This window comes from Mobula hypostoma, chromosome 5 (assembly GCF_963921235.1).
Source record: "Mobula hypostoma chromosome 5, sMobHyp1.1, whole genome shotgun sequence".
NCBI classification, from domain to species: Eukaryota; Metazoa; Chordata; class Chondrichthyes; order Myliobatiformes; family Myliobatidae; genus Mobula; species Mobula hypostoma.
The window spans coordinates 21475196-21497506 of NC_086101.1; the positions used below are offsets into that span (position 1 = coordinate 21475196).

Consider the following 22311-nt stretch of genomic DNA (forward strand, 5'->3'; position numbering starts at 1 on the left):
AGGGTGCTTGACAGTCAGGACAGGCTCAATGGGCTGAAGGGCCACTTCCAAGCTGTACCTTGCTATGGCATCGTAGGGGTAGGTCACACATGATGACATCTAATGGCAGGAGAGGCTAGTGGGGGCGAGTAGCCTTCTCCTGTCCTGATTACCTCAAGTTCTAAATAGCTGACTCTTCTCCTAAGTCACTCCCCTATCCCTGATACAGTTCCGAACACTCCACTGGCCTCCTTGTCCACCTGCATACAGAATCCTACATGTGTAAGTGAAATCGTCCCTCATCATTCGAGGCTCCCATGGGTCACTCCATGCTGGTCTCTGTTTGGTGGGTAGTCCCAGTGAACGTGGGGGAGCTGTGGGTCACCGGTCTCTCCCGAGACAGGCCGCAACGCTCCGCACACGGCCAGGCAAACAGGCGGCCTGGCGCTCAGAACGCAGAGGCAGGAGACACAAAATCCCCGTCTCCCCAGGTGGCAGGGTTGGTTGGCAGGCGAGGATGGGTGCAGGATGGTGAGGATTCAGGGAGAGGAGGAGGGCTGAATTTACCTGTGAAGCCGGGGTCACACTCGCAGGTGTAGTGGTTGATGTGGTCCTTGCAGCGTCCAGAGTGACAGCGGTTGCCCACGCACTCGTCGATGTCAATCTCGCAGTGCGGCCCTTAGGAGAGGGACGGTTCGAGGGGGGGGTGTTGACAGGGAGTTGAAGGAGCGGTGCAGGAGGGAGGGAAGGGAATGAGGAGGGGAGGAGGAGAGAACAGAGAAGAGGGGAGGTAGGAGGAGGAAGTGGAGGAGGAGAGGGGAACCGGGAGGGTGGAGGGGGAGGGAATAGGGGGAAGGGAGTGACAGGGGGTGAGAGGGGAGGGGGATTAGCCAGCGGGTGAGTAGGGGACAAGGGGGGTAGGGAGAGGGATGGGAGAGAGAAGGCAAGTTGGTGGTGGTGGGCGAAGGAGGGAAGGAAAGAGTGTGAGCCGTGGCTGGAGTAGTGAGACAGCACAGCCGGGTGCAACTCTCTCCTGAGTTAACCCTGGGAGAGGCACTTGTCTCTCTCTCTCTCTCTCTCTCTCTCTCTCTCTCTCTCTCTCTCTCTCTCTCTCTCTCTCTCTCTCTCTCTCTCTCTCTCGCTCTCTCTCTCTCTCTCTCTCTCTCTCGCTCTCTCTCCGGTGACACCACCTTTCATATAGTCTTCAATCCCCTCCCACCACGCCCAGCACCCCACCGCTCTTTGACATTTGACTCCACTGACCTTCCCACATGAGCCACCTCCCCAGGGTTCCCGATGCTGACTGCGCGTGCCACCTGTTGCCTGTCACCCTGCCTAATCTTCTTTAGTCCGTTGGAACACTGACCCCGACCCCCGACAGTCTGCCCTCCCACTGCAAATAGGGCTGCAAACAAGCTCAACACTCAGTGGTGAAAATCAGACAGGAAAAACAAAATAACTACAGGAGTCCTAAAACAGAAAAACTCTGGAAATATTCAGCAAATTGGATGGTTTTAAATCAAAGGACTGAATAGTATTAAAAAGACTCTTTTCAGAGTCATAGAACAGTACAGCACAGAATCAACCCAGTTGGCCCATCTATACCGTTCCAAAGGGATGGTGATGGAGGGAGACTGTTTGGGGATATCCACACCATTATTATTATTGGTCTATTATTGTCACATGCACTGAGATGTTCCCATCGAAAAGCTTGTCCTGAATGCTGTTCTTATGGATCCAATTACACAGAACACTGGGGTAAAACAACAACAGAATGCAGAATAAAGTGTAACAGCTGCAGAGGACATGCTATGCAGGTAAACAATAAGGTACGAGATCATTACGAGATAGAAAATGAGTTCATCTTATTGTACCACAGATCGGTTCCAGAGTCTTACAACAGTGGGATAGACTCTGTCCTTGAGCTTGATGGGACATGTCTTCAGGCTCTTGTGTTTTCTGCCCTACGAAAGAGGGGAGAAGAGACAGCAAGTCTGGGTGGAGGAGGTATTTGATTATGCTGGCAGCTTTACCGAGGTGGTAAGAATGCGGTCAGACACTCTCCATTGTCCTCCTGGCCACACCTGCGACAGGATGGATTCTTGACACCACAAACTATGTCATCACAGTCTTGTATCTTATTGTTTACCTGCACTGCACTTTCTCTGCAGCCATTACACTTACTATTAATGTTCTTCCTCAATGCACTGTGTAATGATTTGTATGAACAGTATGCAAGACAAGCTTTTCACTATAGCTCAGTACGTGACAATAATACACTAAGTCCAAATCATCTCCACAACTCTGACACCACCTTCCCCACACTGAACCTTGCTCCTAATTTGCCTCTTGATCTCACAATATATCATGTGATGATCTTGCATCTTATTGTTTCCACTTTCTTCATTCCATATTCTGTTATTGTTTTCCTTTGTTCTACCTCAAAACTCTGCGTAATGAATTGATCTGTATAAACATTGACCAAGACAGCCCTATTCTGCACCGGTCCTGCAGTGGGAGACAGGGCAGGCCGTACCACACACAATGGCCCCAGTTACCTGTGGTCCCGGACAGGCAGATGCAGACGTAACCGTTGACCAGATCGGTGCATCGGCCCCCATTCTGGCAGGGGCTGCTTTGACACTCGTCCAGCTCAACACTGCAGTCTGGCCTCGTATAGCCAGGGGTGCAGACGCACGAGTACGCAGCCACCCCGTCCAAGCATGACCCATTGTGGCACGGGCTTCCTGCACAGTCATCGGTGTCTGTCTGGCAGAGGGCCCCCTCAAAACCTGCCGAGGGGAGAAGGATAGGGAGAGGGGATAAGGAGAGGGGAAAAGAGGGAGAAAGAGTGGGGGAGGTGCGGAGAGAGGGGAAGGGCGGTGGCAGTGAGGGAAGAGAGGGGCATGTGGCGAGGGGAGAGGGGGAGGGGAGGAGGAGCAGGAGGGGTGAGTGGGGAGAGAGGGGAGGGGAGAAGAGAAAGGGGAGAGAAGAGAGCGGAGAGGAATGGGGGAGAGTGGGAGATGACGCTGTTAGAACATTGAGGGAGGAAGTGTCACTGAGATGAATGAGATATGGGCACTGGGTACCAAGGCCAGCATTCATCACCCACCGGTTACTGTCCCCAAGAAGGTGGGGTAGAACTGCTGCAGTCCTTTGGGTGAAGATGCCCCCATGGTGTTGTCAGGGACAGAGTTCCAGTTTTGGGATCCAGTGATCTTTGACGATGAATGATCAGCAGCAATTTTCCAAGTCAGGATCCAAGCGGTGGTTCTCCCCTGCTCCTGCTGCTTCCTCTTTCCCAAAGGTCAAAGGAAAGGCTTTGGCAGGTTCAGGTTCAGTGGTCTGTGAGATTAGCTGAGTGCACCTTGTACACAGTGTACATGGCCGCCGTCCCTGTACAACAGGGTGCGGTTGCAATGCCTAGGGTGGGAGACTACACACACTGCCTGGGCAGCAGGGGAGAGTACAACCTCAAGGCGGTTCCTGGAGCCACAGACTCTCCCACTGCCCACTGGAAACTGGGCACAGCTCACTGAGCACTGGCAACCAGAACTGGTGCTGCCCACTGTCCAATAGTGTCTTAACTGCCCACTGGATGCTTCCCCAACCATGCCCACTTGGCAGAACCCAAAGCCACAAGAGCAAGACTCACCCTCTGGACAGTCACAGTGGAATCGGTCAGGACCATCGATGCACGTTCCCCCATTGAAGCACGGAGCACTGGAACACTCATCGATGTTCACCTCACACCACTGCCCTGTAAACCCTGAGCACGGAGAGGGGAGAGGGTGTTAATGGTCATTTGTGGGAAAGGTCACCATGAGCTCATTGAATTGCAAGGCAGATTCAAGGGACTGAGTGTTCTGCTCCTGCTCCTTCCACATCTGCATGCAAGGATCAAGGATCTCGGACTATGGATTGGAAGGATGGGGCCAGAGGGAATCTACCCTCCGTCTCCAGGATCCACAGTGTGGATGAGCTGTAGTTGGCCAATCAGCCCCTCGAATTTGCTCCAATGTCTAATGAAAGCATAGCTGATTTGAGTTTCTCTTTGGCACCAAATTTCTGCCCCCCCACCACCTTTCGCCCACTCGCTTATCAAGAATCAATCCACCTCTGCATTCAAAATATCCAAAGACCTGCTTCCACCAAAGAAAAAAATTCCAGAGAATTGCCGGCCTGAAAGGGGAAGGAAAAGTTTCACCCCATCTCATCCATCAAAGTGCCAGTGGAAAGTTTTAAACAGTGAGCTCTCATTCTAGATGTTCAATACCTGCACCACGAAAGCCCGTCAGGATTTTCACCTTAATGGGAACAATACCATACAGAACATGTATGTCTCATGTCAATATATTTCAGTAGATGGTGGAAAAATCTATTAACAGACAGTGTAAGGAGAAGGAAAGCGGTCAGAAGTGGAAGGGAGAGAGAGAGAGAGTGAGGGAAAGACAGAGACAGAGAAGGTGAGAAAGGGAAAGACATCAAGGCAGAGGGAGTAATAGCGGAAGTGAGAGGCCGAAATAGACAGAGTAGGAGTGTTTGAGTGAGAGTAAGAGGAGTGTATATGTGAGAGGAGAGTGCGTGAGAGAGTGAGAAAGAAGACGTGAAAGTGATTGATGTGTATGAGAGAATGTGAGAAAGTTTGAGTGAGTGAGAGTGAGAGAGAGAGAGAGAGAGGGAGAGAGAGAGTTAGACTGATGGGTGGACCTTGAAGAAGGGGAAGCAGTCTGAGAAGAGAGAGAGGGAGATTGAGATAGAGACCAAGATACAATCCCAGGAAGAGACAGATACACAAGCCCCCCACTTTGGTCCCAGTGTTGAGTGCTGCGGCCTTACCTGGGTTACACCAGCAGTGCACCTCATTCACCCGGTCCTCACACTCGGCATCATTCAAGCATGGGTTACTCAGGCACTCGTCACGGTTGATCTCACAGTAGAGGCCCTCATAGCCTGAGGACACAGCACACACCCAGAGTTAGAATGGGATCATCTTCCACCACCCTTCTCCCTCGGGCTGGGTGCACCAAGTCCCACCCTGTGCTTGAGTGAGGTAGATCTCCACTGCTGCTTACCCCACTCCAAGCTCTGCCGCTGCTCTACCTCCAGGGTGCACAGCCAATATGGAGGGACTGCACCCTCCACTGTCACACCTGACTGGGTATTTCTTACCTGTCAGCCAATCTCCTGCACTTTATTAAAACTAATCAATGAAAATTTCAAAAAAAGTAAAATGACATTTTATTTTAAATTCCTGAGTTTGTTTTTTTCTCACTCTCTGCAACTTGCTGACAATCAGGCCATTTTCAGAGATACCAGGATAATCATAAAAATTAGAATCAGAATCAGGTTTAATATCACTGGCAAATGTTATGAAATTTGTTTTCCTGTACCCCTTCTTTGATGGTACCATTGAGAAGAGAGCATGTCCGAGGTGATGGAGGTCCCTAATGATGAATGCCACCATTTTGTGGCATCACCTTTTGAAGATGCCATTGATGTTGGAGAGGCTCGTGCCCAATATGGAGCTGACAGAGTTCATAACTTTCTGCAGCTTCTTCTAATCTTGTTCCGTGGTCCCTCCATACCAGACAGCCATGCATCCAGTTAGAATGCTGTCCACAGCACATCTGTAGAAATCTGCAAGTGTCTTTGGTGATATACCAATTTGCCACATACTCTATTCCTAATGAAGTATAGCCGCTGTTGTGTAATTGCCAACATCAAAAATGTTGGCTCCAGGACAGATCCTTGGAGATGTTGGCACCCAGGAACTTGATGTTGCTCACCCTTTCCACGTTTGATCCTGCGTTGAGTACTGGTGTATATTCCCTCAGCATCCCCTTGCTGAAGCCCACAATCAATTTCTTGGCCTTACTAATGTTGACTGCAAGCTTGCTGATGCAACACCACTCAACCAGTCGATCTGTCTCACTCCTGTGCATCTCCTCGTCACCATCTGAAATTCTGCCAATAGTTGGCCATCAGTAAATTTATAGATGGTGTTTGAGCTGTGCCTCACCACAGAATCCAGGGCATAAAGCAGCAGGATAAGCACACATCCTTGAGGTGTGCCAGTTGATTGTCAGTGAGGAGGAGATGTTATTTCTGATCTGCACCTACTATGGTCTCCCAGTGAGGAAGTCAAGGAGCCATTAGCAGAGGGAAGTACAGAGGCCCAGACTTTGGAGCTTTTTGATTAGAACTGAGTGTTGATTGTGCTGAACGCTGAGCTCTAATCAATAAAGAGCAGCCTGACATAGGTACTATTAATGTCCAGATGATCCAAAGACAAGTGGAGATTGCATCCACTGTAGATTTATTGTGGATAGGCAAATTGCAGTAGGTTCAGGTGCTTGCTTAGTCCAGAGTGGATGCTAGCCATGAACAACATCCCAAAGCACTTCAAGGCTCCTCTGCCTCCCTTGACCATACCTTCTTGGTCCTTACCACTGGTGCTGTGGTCTTTAAGCTCTGCCTATACTCCGAGATTAGAAGTACAACTAGGCGATTGGAGTTTCCAAAATGTGGGTGTGGCAACTGTTCTTGATGGTGATATAACAGTGGTCAAGCCTGTTGGTTCCTCCAGTTCAGCAAGTGATATGTTGGTGGAAGTTGTTCGGAGACTTCTTCAAGCTGGCCTGGTTGAAATCTCCCACAATGATAGGGATGGCATCAGGGTGTGCAGTTTCGTGGCTGCTGATAACATTGCTCAGCTTCTCCAGTTCCTGCTGGATGATGGCCTGAGGTAGGATGTACATCACTGTCAGGATGATGGTGGAAAACTCCCTTGGCAGATAGAATGGGCATTTGACTGCTAGATATTCCAGGTTGGGTGAGCAGGACTGAGACAGAATGGCTTCAGTTGTGCATCACCATGAGTTAATCATAAAGCAAATTCCAACCCCTCTGCCTTTGAAAGACTCAGCTGTCCTGGTTTTGCAGGGAATCATGAAGCCATCAGGCTGCAGTGCTATGTCTGAAATTGTAGTTTGAGCCATGTTCCTGTAAAATAAGTATACAGCAGTCTCTGATGTTCCTCTGGCACAGCGCAATCTTTCTCTGAGGTCTTCAGTACTATTTTCCAGAGACGGTACATTCACCAGCTGGATCATTGGAAGTTTAAGTCTAAATCCTCTGCATTTCAATTCAACCTGTAGACCAGCGCAGCATCCCCACCTCCATCTTCTTAAAGGTGAACTCCACTTGCAATCTGAGTCTGCCATCCGAGGTTGGACAATTTTGAGTATCAGTCAATTTTGTAAATGTCTTAAGACAGTGCTGCTTACCTACACATGGCTGTGACTATGGACTTCAGCGGATTAGTCCTAAACAGGAATATTTGATAACTCCCATCAGAACTGCACACAAAAAGTTGTCACTTAATGCACCTTCTTACCAGACCATAGGAGCAGAATCTGCTGCCATTCCATCATAGCTAATTTATTATCCCTCTCAACCCCATTCTCCAGCTTTCTGCCTGTAACTTTTGATGCCCTTACTAATCAATAACTTATCAAAATCCACTTTAAATATACCCAATGACTTGGCCTCCTTAACTATCTGTGGCAATAAAGTCGACAGATACACCACCTGCTGGCTAAAGAAGTTCCTCCTCTGTTCTAAGGGGATGTCCTTCTATACTGAGGCTGTGCCCTCTAGTCCTAGACTCCCCACTAAAGGAAGCATCCTCTCCATGTCCACTCAATCTAGACCTTTCAATATTCAATAGTTTTTAATCAGATCCCCTACTTTATTCAAAACTCCAGTGAGATACCCCCAGCTTATTCTAAACTCCAGTGAGTTCAAGCTCAGAGCCATTAAACGCTCCTTCTATATTAACCCTGTCATTCCTGGGATCATTCTCATGAACCCCTCTGGACTCCCTCCAGTGCCAGCACATCCTTTTTTAGATAAGGAGTCCAAAACTGCTCACAGTACACCAAGTGGAATCTGACCAATGCCCTTTAACCAATCCTGGACAACCCAGTTGCCAAGTCAACTGATTGTTTTTATAACAAGAACACAGAAACATTCAAACACTGGAGCACACCGTGCTAAGTGCTATATCTCCTCCTTCAACACCATCCTTGTACCTAAAAAGTCCTTCTAGGTGAGCTGTCTATTCACCCGTGAGTCTGTTGGTGTTGCCCACTGCTTCAGGTGCTCCCAGTGCAGCCTCCGCTACATTGGTGAGACCTAACACAGATTGGGGGACCTCTTCATCAAGTAGCTTCGCTCCGTCCACCACAGCAGTTGGGATATCCCAATGGCCACCCGTTTCAGTTCCAATTTCAGCATGTCTGTCCATCACCTCTTCTATGTTGACAATGAGGCCACAATCAGCTTGGAGGACCAACACCTCATATTCCATGTTGGTAGTCTCCAAGCTTACAGTATGAACATTAATATCCCCAGCTTTGGGTAACCACTCCCCTCTGTTTCCCCCATCCCTCAACTGACCCTTTCTTTTCCCCCACACTCATGGCCTTCTGAACCCTTCTCTTCTCCCCCACACTCATGGCCTTCCCAACGTGTTCTTCTGGTTCCCTACCTCCTTCTCTTTATTCCATGATCCATTGCCCTCTCCTCAGATTCCCACTTCTTCAGCCCTTTCCCTCTTCCACTTATCACCTCCCAGTTTTCTCACGTCATCCTCCTTACACTACCCACCAACCTTCCTCTTCACTAATCTTCACCTATCACCTGCCAGCTGGTGCTTCCACACCCAGCCCCACCTTCACCTTCTTATTCTGGCTTCTACTCCCTTCCTTTCCTGTCCCGGTGAAGGGTCTTGGTCCAAAGCATTGACTGTTCTGTAGCTTGCTTTCTTTTTGCTCCAGTTTATTAGTCCTCTGTTTCTACAACTGCAGCAGGGCATCCTAGATATTCCCTCTTCTCTCCTTTCCCATCAGTCTGAAATTGCAAAAACCTGGAAGCATGCAACACCAGGCTTAAGGACAATTTCTACCCTATTGTTATAAAACTACTGAATGGCTCCCTAGTACAATAAGATGGACTTCTGTCCTCACAATATACCTCACTGTGACCCTACACATTATTGTCTGCCTGCACTGCACTTTCTCTGTAACTGTAAATACTTTATTGTGCAATCTCTTATTATTTTTCCTTGCACTACCTTAATGCACTATGATTATGTTATGGATGGCATGCAAAACAAAGCTTTTCACTGTACCTCAGGACACGTGGTGATATTAAACCAATTTACGAATTATTGTAGACATTTAGTGGTAAACATCCGTGGAAGAGATTAAAAGCCTCACCACGTATCTACGAATCGTATGTTATGCACTTAGTTAGAAGAGATATGATGAACTTGGGCGCTGCATCGTGTGCCTGGACCTGCCCAAGGCCTCCGCCTAAGGAAGGGCCGAGCTTGAAGAAGCGGCTGCGGCTGGAGGCCAACACGGCCTCGGGCTCAAGTTCGGCGGGGGCGGCGGCGGGCGGTGCCAAGGCGGCCAGCGAGAACAAACTAGAGGAGAGGCTGTCACAAGATCGAAGAAGATGGAGGTGCATAGCCACCAACTCTGGATTCGGGACGGCATGCACTGACTGACTGAGTGGTAAACACTAATTGCTTGTGGGTGTCAGCATGCTGAACTTCACTGAATTGTGTACAAGTACAGTTCAACTTGGTTCCTCTGAATACCAGTGCCACCCAGCCCCTCACCAGGTATTGAATCCTCTGCTCTGAGCACTGGAATGAGTATCTCCACTTTATATCCCACCTGCCACCCACATAGCCGGCCTGCTGCACCTACCTGGCATGCAGATGCACTTGAACTCTCCAATCTGGTCGAGGCAGGTGGCCTCGTGTCGGCAGGGGTTGGACAGGCATTCGTTGATGTCCTGCTCGCAGCGGGCACCGGTGTACCCTGCCAGGCAGCGGCACTCAAAGGAGCCCATGTTGTTCTCGCAGCGGCTGTTCAGCTCACACGGGTTGGGACCTAGTAGAGAAGATTCCGGAAAACGGAACTGTTTCGGTTGGTCTCTCAAAGGCAATGGTTGATTGGTGAGTACAAGGTAAAGTTAAAGATTGAAGGTACAAGCATCTCCCCCATTTCACAGGCAGCGTTTCCATAAAGACTTCCCATACATATTCATTACTGAAGATTTGGGCATCGTTGCCAGGGCCAGTGTTTATTGCCCATCCCTACCCGCCCTTCAGGAGGTAGGGGTGAGTCACCTCATGGAACTGCTGCAGCTCTTCTGGTGTTGGGGCACCCACAGTGCTGTCAGGGTGAGACCTCGTGGAGTAGACCCAGTGACGAACTGGGCTGCTGATCATCAAAATCAAAGTCAAGTTTATTGTCACGTGCACAAGTACATGTGTACACAGGACCAATTATAAACTTCGCTGCAATAGCATCAGAGGCATGTAAGCCACATTTGCAAGAGAAGACATAAAATATACACATGTTGTACAAGGAGGAACACAATTTGAACAGAAAGATGCCCCTTTCAGTACAAAATCGTCAATGTGATCATGAGTGTTGTAAGTTGCAGTGATTAGGGCTGTGCCAGGAATTCAGGATGTCAGGCAGAATCTGTGGAGGGGAATAACAGCCTATGTTTTTGTCTAAGTCCTGATAAAGAGACTGGAAAGGAAGGGTGTGGACACCAAGATAAGATGGGGTCATGAAGTACAACACTGGGAATGATAGGTGGAAGACGTAACATGCTTCACCTCCACCCTCCCCCACATGCACCTATCTCCCCCCTCACCTATCACCTGCCATCTTGTACTCTGTCCCCTACCCCCACCTTCTCATTCTGACTTCTGCCTTCTTTCTTTCCAGTCCTGGTGAATGGCTTTAGCCTGAAATGTCGACTGTTTACTCCCCTCTATGGATGCTGCGTACCTCCAGCATTTAGTGCCTGTTGTTTCCCTAACAGCACAACAGCGATTAGGTCCAGAAAGTAGTTGCTCAGCCTGGTGGGACATAAACACAATAGGCTTTGCTGGTGCTGGAAATCTTGAGCATTGCACACAAGATCCTGGAGGAACTTAGCAGGTCAGGTAACATCTATGGTGGGGAATAAACAGTCAAAGTTTTGAGACAAGTACTGATCAACAGTGACAATGCTGATTTGGGATAGACATCCTTTCCTGAAGACTGCCGGTCTCCCTTGTGTCTGGTCATCAAAATCTGGGTCCTTGAACCAAACCCTATGAAGAATTAATGAGTTGCTTGCTGATGTACAGTATCTTGCTGTGGAGATGCTGCCCAACTGTTTGGGCAGGAGGAGCTTGGCTTGTGGTCAGTGCCACCCCTCCATTCTTTAAACCTGACCCACAAAAAAAAAGATACATAACGATGTTCTTTCCTCCAAGAGGACCACAACCTTGTCCTGGTTGGGAGGCTTGCGTGCCTCAACGACCCAGAGAACTATGTTGGCTGGAGGCAGGGCTTTGTGCTTTGGCTCTTGGTAGGTCCGCTAATGTCAAACAGGCCAAAGGGCAGAGGCCAGACTGAGATTGGTCCACTGGCTCTCCAGGTTCTGGGTTTCAGCTTAAGGCTAACGATCCTGACTGGTAAAACAAAATTGTTACGGAAACGGCGATGAAGACTCCTTCTTCATCTGAATGTGATGGTATTCCTGAATCTCCACCTGGGACTTGCATGACTGACAGTAGTGAAAACCCAGAGGAAGTTATTGATACAACAAAGGAGGCGCTGAACATTGCCAGAGATGGAGGACCTTCATTGCTGCCCGAAACACCAGTATATGTGGAAATAAGCTCCAGGATCTATCCTTAAAAAGTCCATAAACATTCTTACTAATTCATTAATCAATGATAATCTCTGCTCAAAGTTACAGTGGCAACAAGATGTATATATTTTTTCAGAGATTATCTTCAATTTGGGCACATGCTCCCAGAATGCTTTGCCACCTCTGCACTTGGATTCGTCTTGCTGAATGGCCCATCTCAGCAGTTAAGGGGTTAATATGCCCGAGGAACTTGTGAGGGTCCCCGGGGAGGAAAATGAGGAGAACAGCAGCACGCCGCACACTCACCCATTGAACACTCATCGACGTCCTGCTTACACGACGGCCCGGTGAAGCCCGGGGGACACTGGCACATGGCCTGTCCCGTCAGCGGGTTCATCTCGCACACAGCACTCTCGTGACAAGGATTGTTCACGCACGGGTCATCCAGGTGACACGTCAGTCCTGGGAAGGAGATAGGGCTCAGGTTAACAAGGGGCAGCAGACAGCCGTGGGTGTGTGTGGTGGAGGATGAAGGTGGGAGGGAGAGATGTGAGGGGAGGAGGGAGAGAAGGGAGGAGGGAGAGAGGGGAGGAGGGAGAGAAGGGAGGAGGGAGAGAGGGGAGGAGGGAGAGAGGGGAGGAGGGAGAGAGGGGAGGAGGGAGAGAGGGGAGGAGAGGAAGAGGGGAGGAGGGAGAGAGGGGTGGTACTGCTGTTGAAAGCAACAAATTTCATGACATACATATGTCAGTGATAATAAACCTGATTCTAATTCTGAAACCATCACCCATTCATGGGAAATCTACGAGGGGTGATTGATAAGTTCATGGCCTAAGGTAGAAGGAGTCAATTTTAGAAAACCTAGCACATTTATTTTTCAACATCGTTCCCTCCTACATTTTACACACTTAGTCCAGCGGTCCTGGAGCATACAGATCTCTTCTTTGTAGAAATTGGTGTCTTGGACCTCTAGAAAGTGGTCCACAGCAGGGGTGATTGATAAGTTCGTGGCCTTAGGTAGGAGATGAGTTATACAGCTCTTGTTACATGCAGTTCAACTCTTTGAGTGATTGTGCAGAAAGCTTGAAGTTTATAACTCATCTCCTTCTACCTTAGGCCACAAACTTATCAATCACCCCTCGTACACCCTCTGAGCTCCTGAATGTCTTTGGTCCCACCGTTATCCCTTGGACATGACCCCAGCATGACCTTACCCCACCCGACCAGTGACACCACTGAGTCCTGACCCCAGCGTGTCCTCACCCCACCATGATCTCATCCCACCAACCCCCGGGCACTACCATCAACTGGACGCCTGGGGCTTCTGACTCACCTTTCTTCCCCGGGGGACACTCACATACGAAGTTGGCCACCTTGTCGTGGCAGGTGGCTCCCTGGGAGCAGGCGGTCTCGGTGCAGTCGTTGTCATTCTCGCTGCAGTCGGCACCCGACCAGCCGTTGACGCAGATGCAGCTGAAGCCGCCGTCCTGGTTAGAGCAGGTGCCCCCGTTCTGGCAGGGGTTGGGCTGCAGTTGGCACTCGTCCACGTCCTCCGTGCAGTGCGGGCCTGCGGGGGTGGGGGGACGCAGGGTTGACAGCTGGCACTCACCACCTGGCGCTCACATTGGCACCCCATCCTGCTGTCCGAACTCAGTCTCGCTAACCCTCCACCTCACCGTCAGAGCGCGGCAACACTCCCATGATTCCAGTGGTGCCTGACCCTACCCCACTGATCCCTGACCCTGTGACCTTACTGGCAAACCCTGACCTTATGACATTACCTCACCGAGCTGACCCTGTGTCCTTACCCTACTGACCCCTGATCCCTCCGTAACCACACCCATTGACCCCTGACACCATGACCTTACCCACTGATCCCTAACCCTGTGACCTTACCTCCCTGAGCCCTGACCCCACAAGCTTGACCTGGTGACCATATCCCTCCGACCGATGTCCCTGTAATCTTACCCCATGAACCCAACCTAGTGATTTTACCACACTGACCCCTGATCCCATGAAACTTACTGTACTGACTCAACACTTTTACCTCACTAACCATTGATCCTGTGACCTTAGCACACAGACCCAAACATATGACTTTATTCCACTGACCCCTAACCCCATGACCTTACCCCACCAATCCAAATACATCACCTTATCCCACTAACCCTTGACTCCGTGACTTACACCATCAACTCCTCAGCCCATCATGAGTTTTATCCATCTAACACCTGACCCCATCACGACTCTATTCCCGCCAAACCCTAACCCTAACTCTAACCCTAACCCTAACCTTCACCCCAGACTTTAACCCTTGAATTCTTGATTCTGCTAATCCTCAACCTGATTATTATTCCGCTATCCCCGGAGCGAAGTTACCCTACCAACTCTTGATCCCTTACCCTGCCAACCCCAGAATATATTCCAACCTTCACCACCTTCTCTTGAATCCAGGGTGAACTTAACCCCCTAATCCTTAAACCTATGGCGCAACCATCCCTCTAACCCTTGAACTGTCAGAGAACTCATCCCGCTAGCACTTGAGCCCTCAAAGAAATTGTTCCTCTGACCGTTGGACCCATGGTGAACTCGTCCTCCTCACCCTTGAACTCAGGGTGACTTATTCCCCCCCCCCCAATACACAGTCACCCCTTGTTGTCTGTCCTCCTGCTACTGCAGCTGGGCGCTCTGTTGGAATGGGTCAGGTGCTGCTGGGGCAGCGGCAGGTCCTTACCGGTCCACGACGAGGGGCACTTGCACTCGTAGGTGCCGATCCCGTCCACACAGGTCCCTCCCTTCTGACACCGGTGAACGCTGCAGTCGTCGATGTTCACCTCACAGAACCGGCCGGTGAAGCCTGCAGCGAAACAGGTGTCAAATTGAAGGGAGAGTTGACATCCCGCACCCTTCCCAAAGTGTTCTCCTGGTTGGTCCACCACCTTTGCTGGGGCTCTCTAAATATAGAGGGAGCACTGCACCACTGGCAGCCTTTGAGTACAATGTGACCACTCCCCCTCAAGGACCCATCGGTTCTTTCAGATTGAGATGGACCCAACAACTCTCCCCAGGAGTAACAGTCGACGTAAGTCCCTCTGAGCCTCCCACAATAGTCATCATTTCGTTGATATTTGTGGGATCCTGCTATGCACAGAAACTGGCTACAGTTTCCTCTAGGGACAGCATTTCAAAAGCATTTTGCTGGTTATAGGAACTTCGAGTTGTCTCTCTAAGCCTGTGAAACCAGCCTGTTCTTCCAATTCCAAAGCTTAGGACCTCTATGAAGGTGGGGAAGTTGTACTGGGGTTACAGTTCTTTTTCCTCAGGATGTTACAAGAGCTGAGACTCTTTGTTCAACCCTCTGGATCCCTAGGGAGGTGACACGGGGAACTGCACAGCTCTGGTCTCTGCCTTAGGAACAAGATACTCATAATTGTGGGAGAATGGTGAAGGTCCACTCCACTGATTCTTGAGACTGAGTTTACTCTGTGAGAACAGATTAAGGAGGCTGGACATGTACTCCATCGAGTTTACACATTTACCTTGAGTTTACAAGAAGAGGAACCAATCTCACTGAAAACTGAGGAATTCTTATAGAGCATCTGAGGGTTTCCCAGCTGAAGTGTCCACAACAGATATGGTTAGATGTTCAGGACAGGTATGAGAAATAGGTGTATCTTTAAAATTTTCTATCCAGGATGGCTGTGGAGGATCACCCACTGGGTATATTCAAGACAGAAATCGATTTTTTTTAAATTTCAGAATATATTGTCGGAATATGGCAATGAGATAGATTAGCAGTGATGGAGCAAGTACTAGTGACTTCATACGTGCTCTTGTCACTTTCCGGGGCTCCCTGCTGTTCCCCGGTGAAGATACAGTGCCCAACACACACACACACACACACACACACACACACACACACACACAGGGAGCCCCAGCCTTCCTGTTACTGTGAAAGATGGCTGTGGATCAGCACCAGCTCCCCATAAGCAAAAACACTGGGGATCAGAAATGAAAATAGATGATGCAGGAATCACTCAGATAGCTCCACCATGGGGTCCATGCTCCCTGGCATTATGGACATCTTCAAAAGGTGGCATCTCAAGAAGGTGGCATCCATCACCAAGGAGTCTCACCACCCAGGACATGCCCTCTTCAAGCTCCCACCATCAGGGAGGAGATATGGCAGCCTGAAGCCCAGACTCAACAATACAGAAACACTTCTTCCCCTCTACCACTGGATATCTGAACAGTTTATGGGCACCAACTCATTATCCTATTTTGCAAAATATATTTATTTCTGTCATTTACAGTAATTTCTGCATGTTGCAATGTACTGCTGCCACAAAACAATGAATTCCATGACGTACGTCAATGAAAAGATCCTGATTGAGAACCTAGATCTTGCCCTGTCCCAGAGGTAAATATCAGTGGTAGTAAAACAAAAAGTTGCAATGAATTACTGTACTTTAGTGGCAATAAACCTGATTCTGACAAGGAGCTTGGAAGAACCTCATTGAAGTCAATCAAAAGTTAAACATCCCAGACAAGTAGATGTGGAGAGAACTTTTTAATAGTACAAGAGTCTAGTACAGTACCAGAGGGCACAACCTCAGAATAGAAGAATGACCCTTTAGAACAGAAATGAGGAGCAATTTCTTTAGCTAGTGGGAGATGAATCTGTGGAATTCGTTGTGGAGGCCAAGCCACTGGATATATTTAAAGCAGAGGTTGATAGGTTCTTGATTGGTATGGGTGGCAAAGGTTACGGGGAGAAGGTGGTATAACAGGATTGAGAGGGAAATTATGAAGAAATTATAAATTTATAAAGGTAAATTATAATTATTTCTTAGGAGTTTGCAACATGAGTCTAAAACTTTGACAATCTTCTATAGATGTGTGGTGGAGAGTATACTGACTGGCTGCATCACAGCCTGGTATGGAAACACCAATGCCCTTGAATGCAAAATCCTACAAAAAGAAGCCCGGTCCTTCACGGGTAATGCTTTGCAACACACACAAAATGCTGAAGGAACTTAGCAGGCCAGGAGGCATCTATGGAAAAGAGTAAACAGCCGCCTTTCAGACCGAGACCCTTCATCTGCTCGATGTTCCATGATCTGAAACTTGCTTGGAACTATTGCTGCAGAACAACAAATTTCATGAAGATAAAACTGATTCTGATAAGCGGGTCAGAGTCTTACCTGGCAGGCAAGCACAGTGGTCAGTGGCGCCAACCCCGGGCATGCAGCTGCCCCCATGGCGGCAGGAGAAGAGGACGCAGGAGGAGCTGGGCACCTCGCAGCTGGCACCGGTGTAGGCGGGCGGGCAGAGGCAGCGGTAGGACCCACGCAGATTTAGACAGGTGGCCCCGTTGTGGCAGGGCCCGGGGCCCCCAGCGGCACACTCGTCCACATCCAGCTCGCACACCTGGCCCCGGAAGCCGCGGCTACACAGGCAGGTGAAGTGGTCCCGGGTGCTGAGGCAGTGGCCACCGTTGGTGCAGGGGTTGGCGGCGCACAGGTCGGCCTGCTCGCACCTCTGTCCTGTGGGGGCAGAGACAGAGTCAGTGGTACGTAACCACATCCCCACCTTTACTAACCATCCCCGCCACCCTGGCACCATAAGTGGTATGTAGACCCTCCAAACTTGCTAACCTTCACCCTCCCCTCCATCCCCTCTCCACAAATGGCATTGTAGGGGCAGAGACACCAATGTGGTACATAACCCCCACCCAACCTTCACTAACATTCCCCTACACACACTCCTCCTCTCCACAGCTGGCACCATTGTCCTGTAGGGCAGAGATACCCCTCTGGTACATAACTCCCACCCCAACCTTACCAATACTCCCCCTCTCTGCAGCTGGCACCATTGTCCTGTAAGGGCAGAGATACCAGTGTGGTAAATTACCCCCACCCAACCTTCTCTAACGCTCCCTTACACACACTCCCCCTAGCCATAGTTGGCACTGCAGTCCTGTAGATTCTGAGAGACTGTCAGTCATATGTAGCCACTAACTTGTCCTCACCCCCACCCCCACCCCGTCCCCTATCCACGGCCAGCAGCACAATCCTATTGGATCACGGATCGATGCTTTCTCCGTGGTCAACTGCCTTCTCAGGTCCGGAAAAATTAGGGTTGGGTAATAAATTTCATCAGTGCCAGTGATGTCCACACCCAGTAAACCCCTTAAGGGTGACTGGAACACCACCTCCCCTGCTTTTCCCACCCTCCCAATTTAAGTCATTATCGGAGATCTGCTGCCTTACGACAGCAGACCAGCCCACCTACTATGGCATCACCATCTTCTGGGTTTTCAGCAACAACCCCTCTCCCCCCAAGCTTGCTGCCTGACTCAGAATTTTATTGGCACCTGGTTAGATGCAGTCAATCAGCCTTGTCCATTGGCATCATCCGCTCCCTATGTAGGGAGGGGCCCAGCAATGTAGAGGGGGGGAGTGCAGGTGACATTCTCTGCCAGTCAAGTCCATCACCTGCCTTGTTGGCTTCGCTCAGAGTGGCAGGGGCACCGGTTGCCTGGCCGGAAGTCCGATTTCTGACTCCCTACACCAGAGCCAGTGAACAAAGTGCGTAAGCGGTGGGGCGACTGGAGACACAGGGGATTCTGAAGACGCTGCGAATCTCGGGCAGCTCACACAGAATGCTGCAGGGACTCGGTAGGTCAGGCAGCCTCTGCGGAGGGAAATGAAAGGCTGACGTTTTGGGCCGACTGGAATGGGGTGGTGGGGATCAGACTGTGTTCAACCTGGAGGGTGGGAATCCGGAGGGACCCTGCCGCTGCCTGGGGACCACAGAGGCACAGCTGGTGGTTGGGGTCAAAGGAAGAGCTGGGAGAGAGGACACAGGGAGCTGGGGCTGAAGAAGACTATTCCCATTGAATGCGGAGAAGATCAATCCTTAGGTCGAGAGTGGGACTAACAGAGGAATTGTAACGCAGCCTCAAGCTGACAGACAGCCAACGTCACTTACACCTGACCATCAGAAACGGGAGGAGCGAAAGCCCATGGGCCGGGGTGGGGGGTGAGTGCGTGGTATCTCTCTTACCTCTCCAGCCGTGGAGACAGCTACATCTGTAGCCGACGCCGGGGGCTCGTTCGCACCTTCCTCCATTCAGGCAGGGGCTTGACAAGCACGGATCCCCCACGGGGGTCTCACACTGCCCACCCACGTACCCCGGTGGGCAGATGCAGAAGGCAGTGGCTGTGCCGTTCCGGATGGCGGGCTCACAGGTGGCGCCGTGCTGGCAGAGGACACTGAGGCAGGGGTCCAGGTACTGACACCGGGCACCCAGGTAGAGTGGCAGGCAGCTGCAAGAGAAACAAGAGCATCATTAGGGGAGGCCAAGGGAGCATTAGGTGAAGTGGAGGTGGGGGGGGGGTGGTGGTTGTCTCGACCCTGCAAGGAATACCGGTTGGCATTCTCCAGGACAGCATTCCCAGTGCAGTACCAAGGGAGCGCCACACTGTGCTCTGTCACAGGGAGCAGTTCCTATGCCTACTCAGTGACCCACTGACCCTGCAGCAGAGTTTCCAGCTGTCATTTCCCAGTGTCCTGCCATGTTTAGACTGTATCAACATAGGGCATTACAGGACATGAGCTATTACAAGTCTTAAGGTATTAAGACAGAATATATTACAAGACAGGGCATTGCAGGGCAGGGACGGAGACACAGAAGACATTATAGGTTAAGGAACAGAGACAGAAAGCAGTACAAAGCATGGTAGTGCAGACAGGGTATTGTAGGACAAGTTACATGCTGTAATTTGGAGGACAATTTACCGTCCTGAGAGGTATTGTGGGCAGGGTTTTCCTGGACAAGACACTAGCTGACATAAGGTATTTGAAGGATAGGGCACTAGAATGACAGGTAGCAGTACAGGACAAGGAACCAAGACACAGATAATACAGGATCACTGACATTGGCAGACAGTATTAAAGCGCAGAATATTGCTTAAGGAATCAGGCACTATTTGGCAGCGCCCTGTTCTCTACCCATAAATGCACAGTGACTAGTTGCATCACCACCTGGTATGGAAACACCAATACCCAAGGAACAGAAAGAGTAGTGGATGTAGCCCAGTCCATCAGAGGAAGAGCCACCCAGTCCATCACAGGAGAAGCTCTCCCAACTACTGAGCACATCCACAAGCAGCAACCATCATCCAGGACTCCCACCGTCCAAGCCATGATCTCTTCTCGCTGCTGTCATTGGAAAGGAGGTCAGGAGATTAGGTCCCACACCAACAGGCTCAGGAACTGACATGGATAACTTCACTCACTTCAGCACTGAACTAATTCCACAACCTATGGACTCAGTTTCAAGGATTCTACAATTCATCTTCTGAGTATTATTTATTTTATTTTTATTATTATTAGTTCTTTTTTTGCATTAGCACAGCATGTCTTCTTCTGAACACTAGATATTTGTCAGTCTGTGTGTAGTTTTTCATTGATTATATTGTATTTCTTTGTTCTACTGTGAATGCCTGCAAGAAAATGAATCTCAGGGTTGTATATGGTGAAACATTTGAGAATAAAATTGCTTTGAACTTTGAGGAAGTTACTGTAGGACAGGGCTTTGTGAGCATATCGCTAGATGATATCACAGAGCACCTAGAATAAAGGTCTCATAGGACAGGGCACAGAATGGCATTCAATAGAAAATATGGAACTGTGATTGAGACAACGTCTAACAGAACAACGTAGACTGGTAGAGAGCACTACAGGACACAGTACATTATAGGAAGTAGTACATATAGACATATAGGGTGAAAGGTGAAAAAGGTGAGCTGCCACGGAATATTGGAGGGCAGTTGATTAAAGCAGTAGGTATTACATATCAAAGGGCATCCCAATCAAATAATAATGTTACTTTCAGGGAACAATGGACTTGCAACCCATTTCTCACTGTTCACTCACATTCCTTAGTGCCCTGTACACATGTTGATATCCTACCTGACTTCGGAAAATGCATCACCTCCCACTTGCCCCAGACCCCAATCTTCAACTGCACCCCCTCACAGACCCTGATCTTTAGCCACCTCTCCCCCCGCCCCCCCACCACACACAGACTCTGATGTCCAGCTCTCCCTCTGCCACAGACCCAGATCTCCAGCCGCTCCCCCCATCCGGACCCCAATCTCCAGCCCACACCATCACCCTGATCTCCAGCCCCTATTTCAGACACACAGTTTTACATCCTCGCTTCCACACACGCGGATTCATGCCCTCTTTCTCACACACAAAGAGAAACTCACACACAAAGGAACATATACAATGCACTCACACCCACAGCACCCCCAAACACATACATACAATCAAATTCTGGTGTGACCCTGTCATATACATGTATCCATACACATACCTGCACCGACAAATTCTCTTTTTATCTCTCTGTTTAACACACACACACGCACACACACACACACACACACACACACACACACACACACACACAAATACCAAAGTGATGCTTTCTGAGACCAGCCCCGAGTTGCTTCAGCATGGTGTCACTTACAGGCAGCTCTCGGTTCCGTTATCATAGGACTTGCAGCTCCCACCGTTGAGACAGGAATCCAGAGGGTTTAGACAGTTAAATCCTAGAGATCAGGAAATCAGAAATAGGCTAGTGTCACAGATAAGAATGTATAAATAATTGTAGTTGTATACATATAAAAAAATGGAAAAGGTTATATGTGTGAAAAAAGTACATGATAATTGTGAACTCCTTATCCAAATAAAAATAAAATTAAAAAAAAAAGTACCAGCAAGTCACCATTGGATCTATATGCACTGAATAAAGCAAAGGAACAACCTGTGTGAAACAAATCGTAAACACAAGAGACTCTGCAGATGCTGGAAATTCAGAGTAATACACAATAAGCACTGGTGGAATTCAGCAAGTCAGGTTGCATCCATGGATAGGAATAGAGTCAATATTTTGGGCTGAGTGGTAATCTATGTATGGGGCTGAAAGAGATAGGGTAGATCTTGAATGGATTTTCTGCAGCTGAATTTACTTGGGGGTTGGACACAGAGTCGGTAGAAGGGAGAGAAAACAGCAGTGAGATCATAGACCCTATACAGATTACAGAGGAGGAGGTGTTTGCTGTCTTGAGGCAAACCAGGGTGGATAAATCCCCGGGACCTGACAAGGTGATTCTACGGACCCTGTGGGAGGCTGGTGGAAAAATTGCAGAGGCCCGAGCAGAGGTATTTAAAACATCCTTCGTCATGGGTGAGGTGCTGGAGGATTGGAGGATAGCTAATGTTGTTCAGTTGTTTAAGAAAAGCTTTAAGTACAGGCCAGGAAATTATAGTCCAGTGAGCCTGACATCAGTAGTGGGAAAGATATTGGAAGGTATTCTAAAGGACCAGATATATAAATAAGTATTTGGATAGATAGGGACTGATTAGGGATAGTCAACATGGCTGCGTGCATGGTAAGTCTTGTCAAACCCCTTATAGAGTTTTTCAAAGCAGTTATCAGGAAATATAACAAAGGCAAAACAGTGGGCATTGTCTACATGGTCTTTAGCAAGGTCCCAATTTGAGGTTAGTCAAGAAGGATCATGC

General features: G+C 49.3%; 1 protein-coding gene across 1 annotated transcript in view; it reads right to left on the bottom strand.

Moving 5' to 3' along the window:
* Positions 1-22311, bottom strand: part of LOC134346662 (neurogenic locus notch homolog protein 1-like) — a 105861-nt gene that overhangs the window by 54989 nt on the left and 28561 nt on the right. Inside the window, exons 2-12 of the mRNA XM_063048158.1 lie at positions 21254-21335; positions 18781-19043; positions 16917-17258; positions 14447-14569; positions 13046-13279; positions 12022-12177; positions 9762-9947; positions 4819-4932; positions 3635-3748; positions 2538-2771; positions 547-657 (exon numbers count right to left, since the gene is read on the bottom strand). Coding sequence (XP_062904228.1) covers positions 547-657; positions 2538-2771; positions 3635-3748; positions 4819-4932; positions 9762-9947; positions 12022-12177; positions 13046-13279; positions 14447-14569; positions 16917-17258; positions 18781-19043; positions 21254-21335 — 1959 coding nt within the window. The remainder of the gene's footprint in view (positions 1-546; positions 658-2537; positions 2772-3634; positions 3749-4818; positions 4933-9761; positions 9948-12021; positions 12178-13045; positions 13280-14446; positions 14570-16916; positions 17259-18780; positions 19044-21253; positions 21336-22311) is intronic.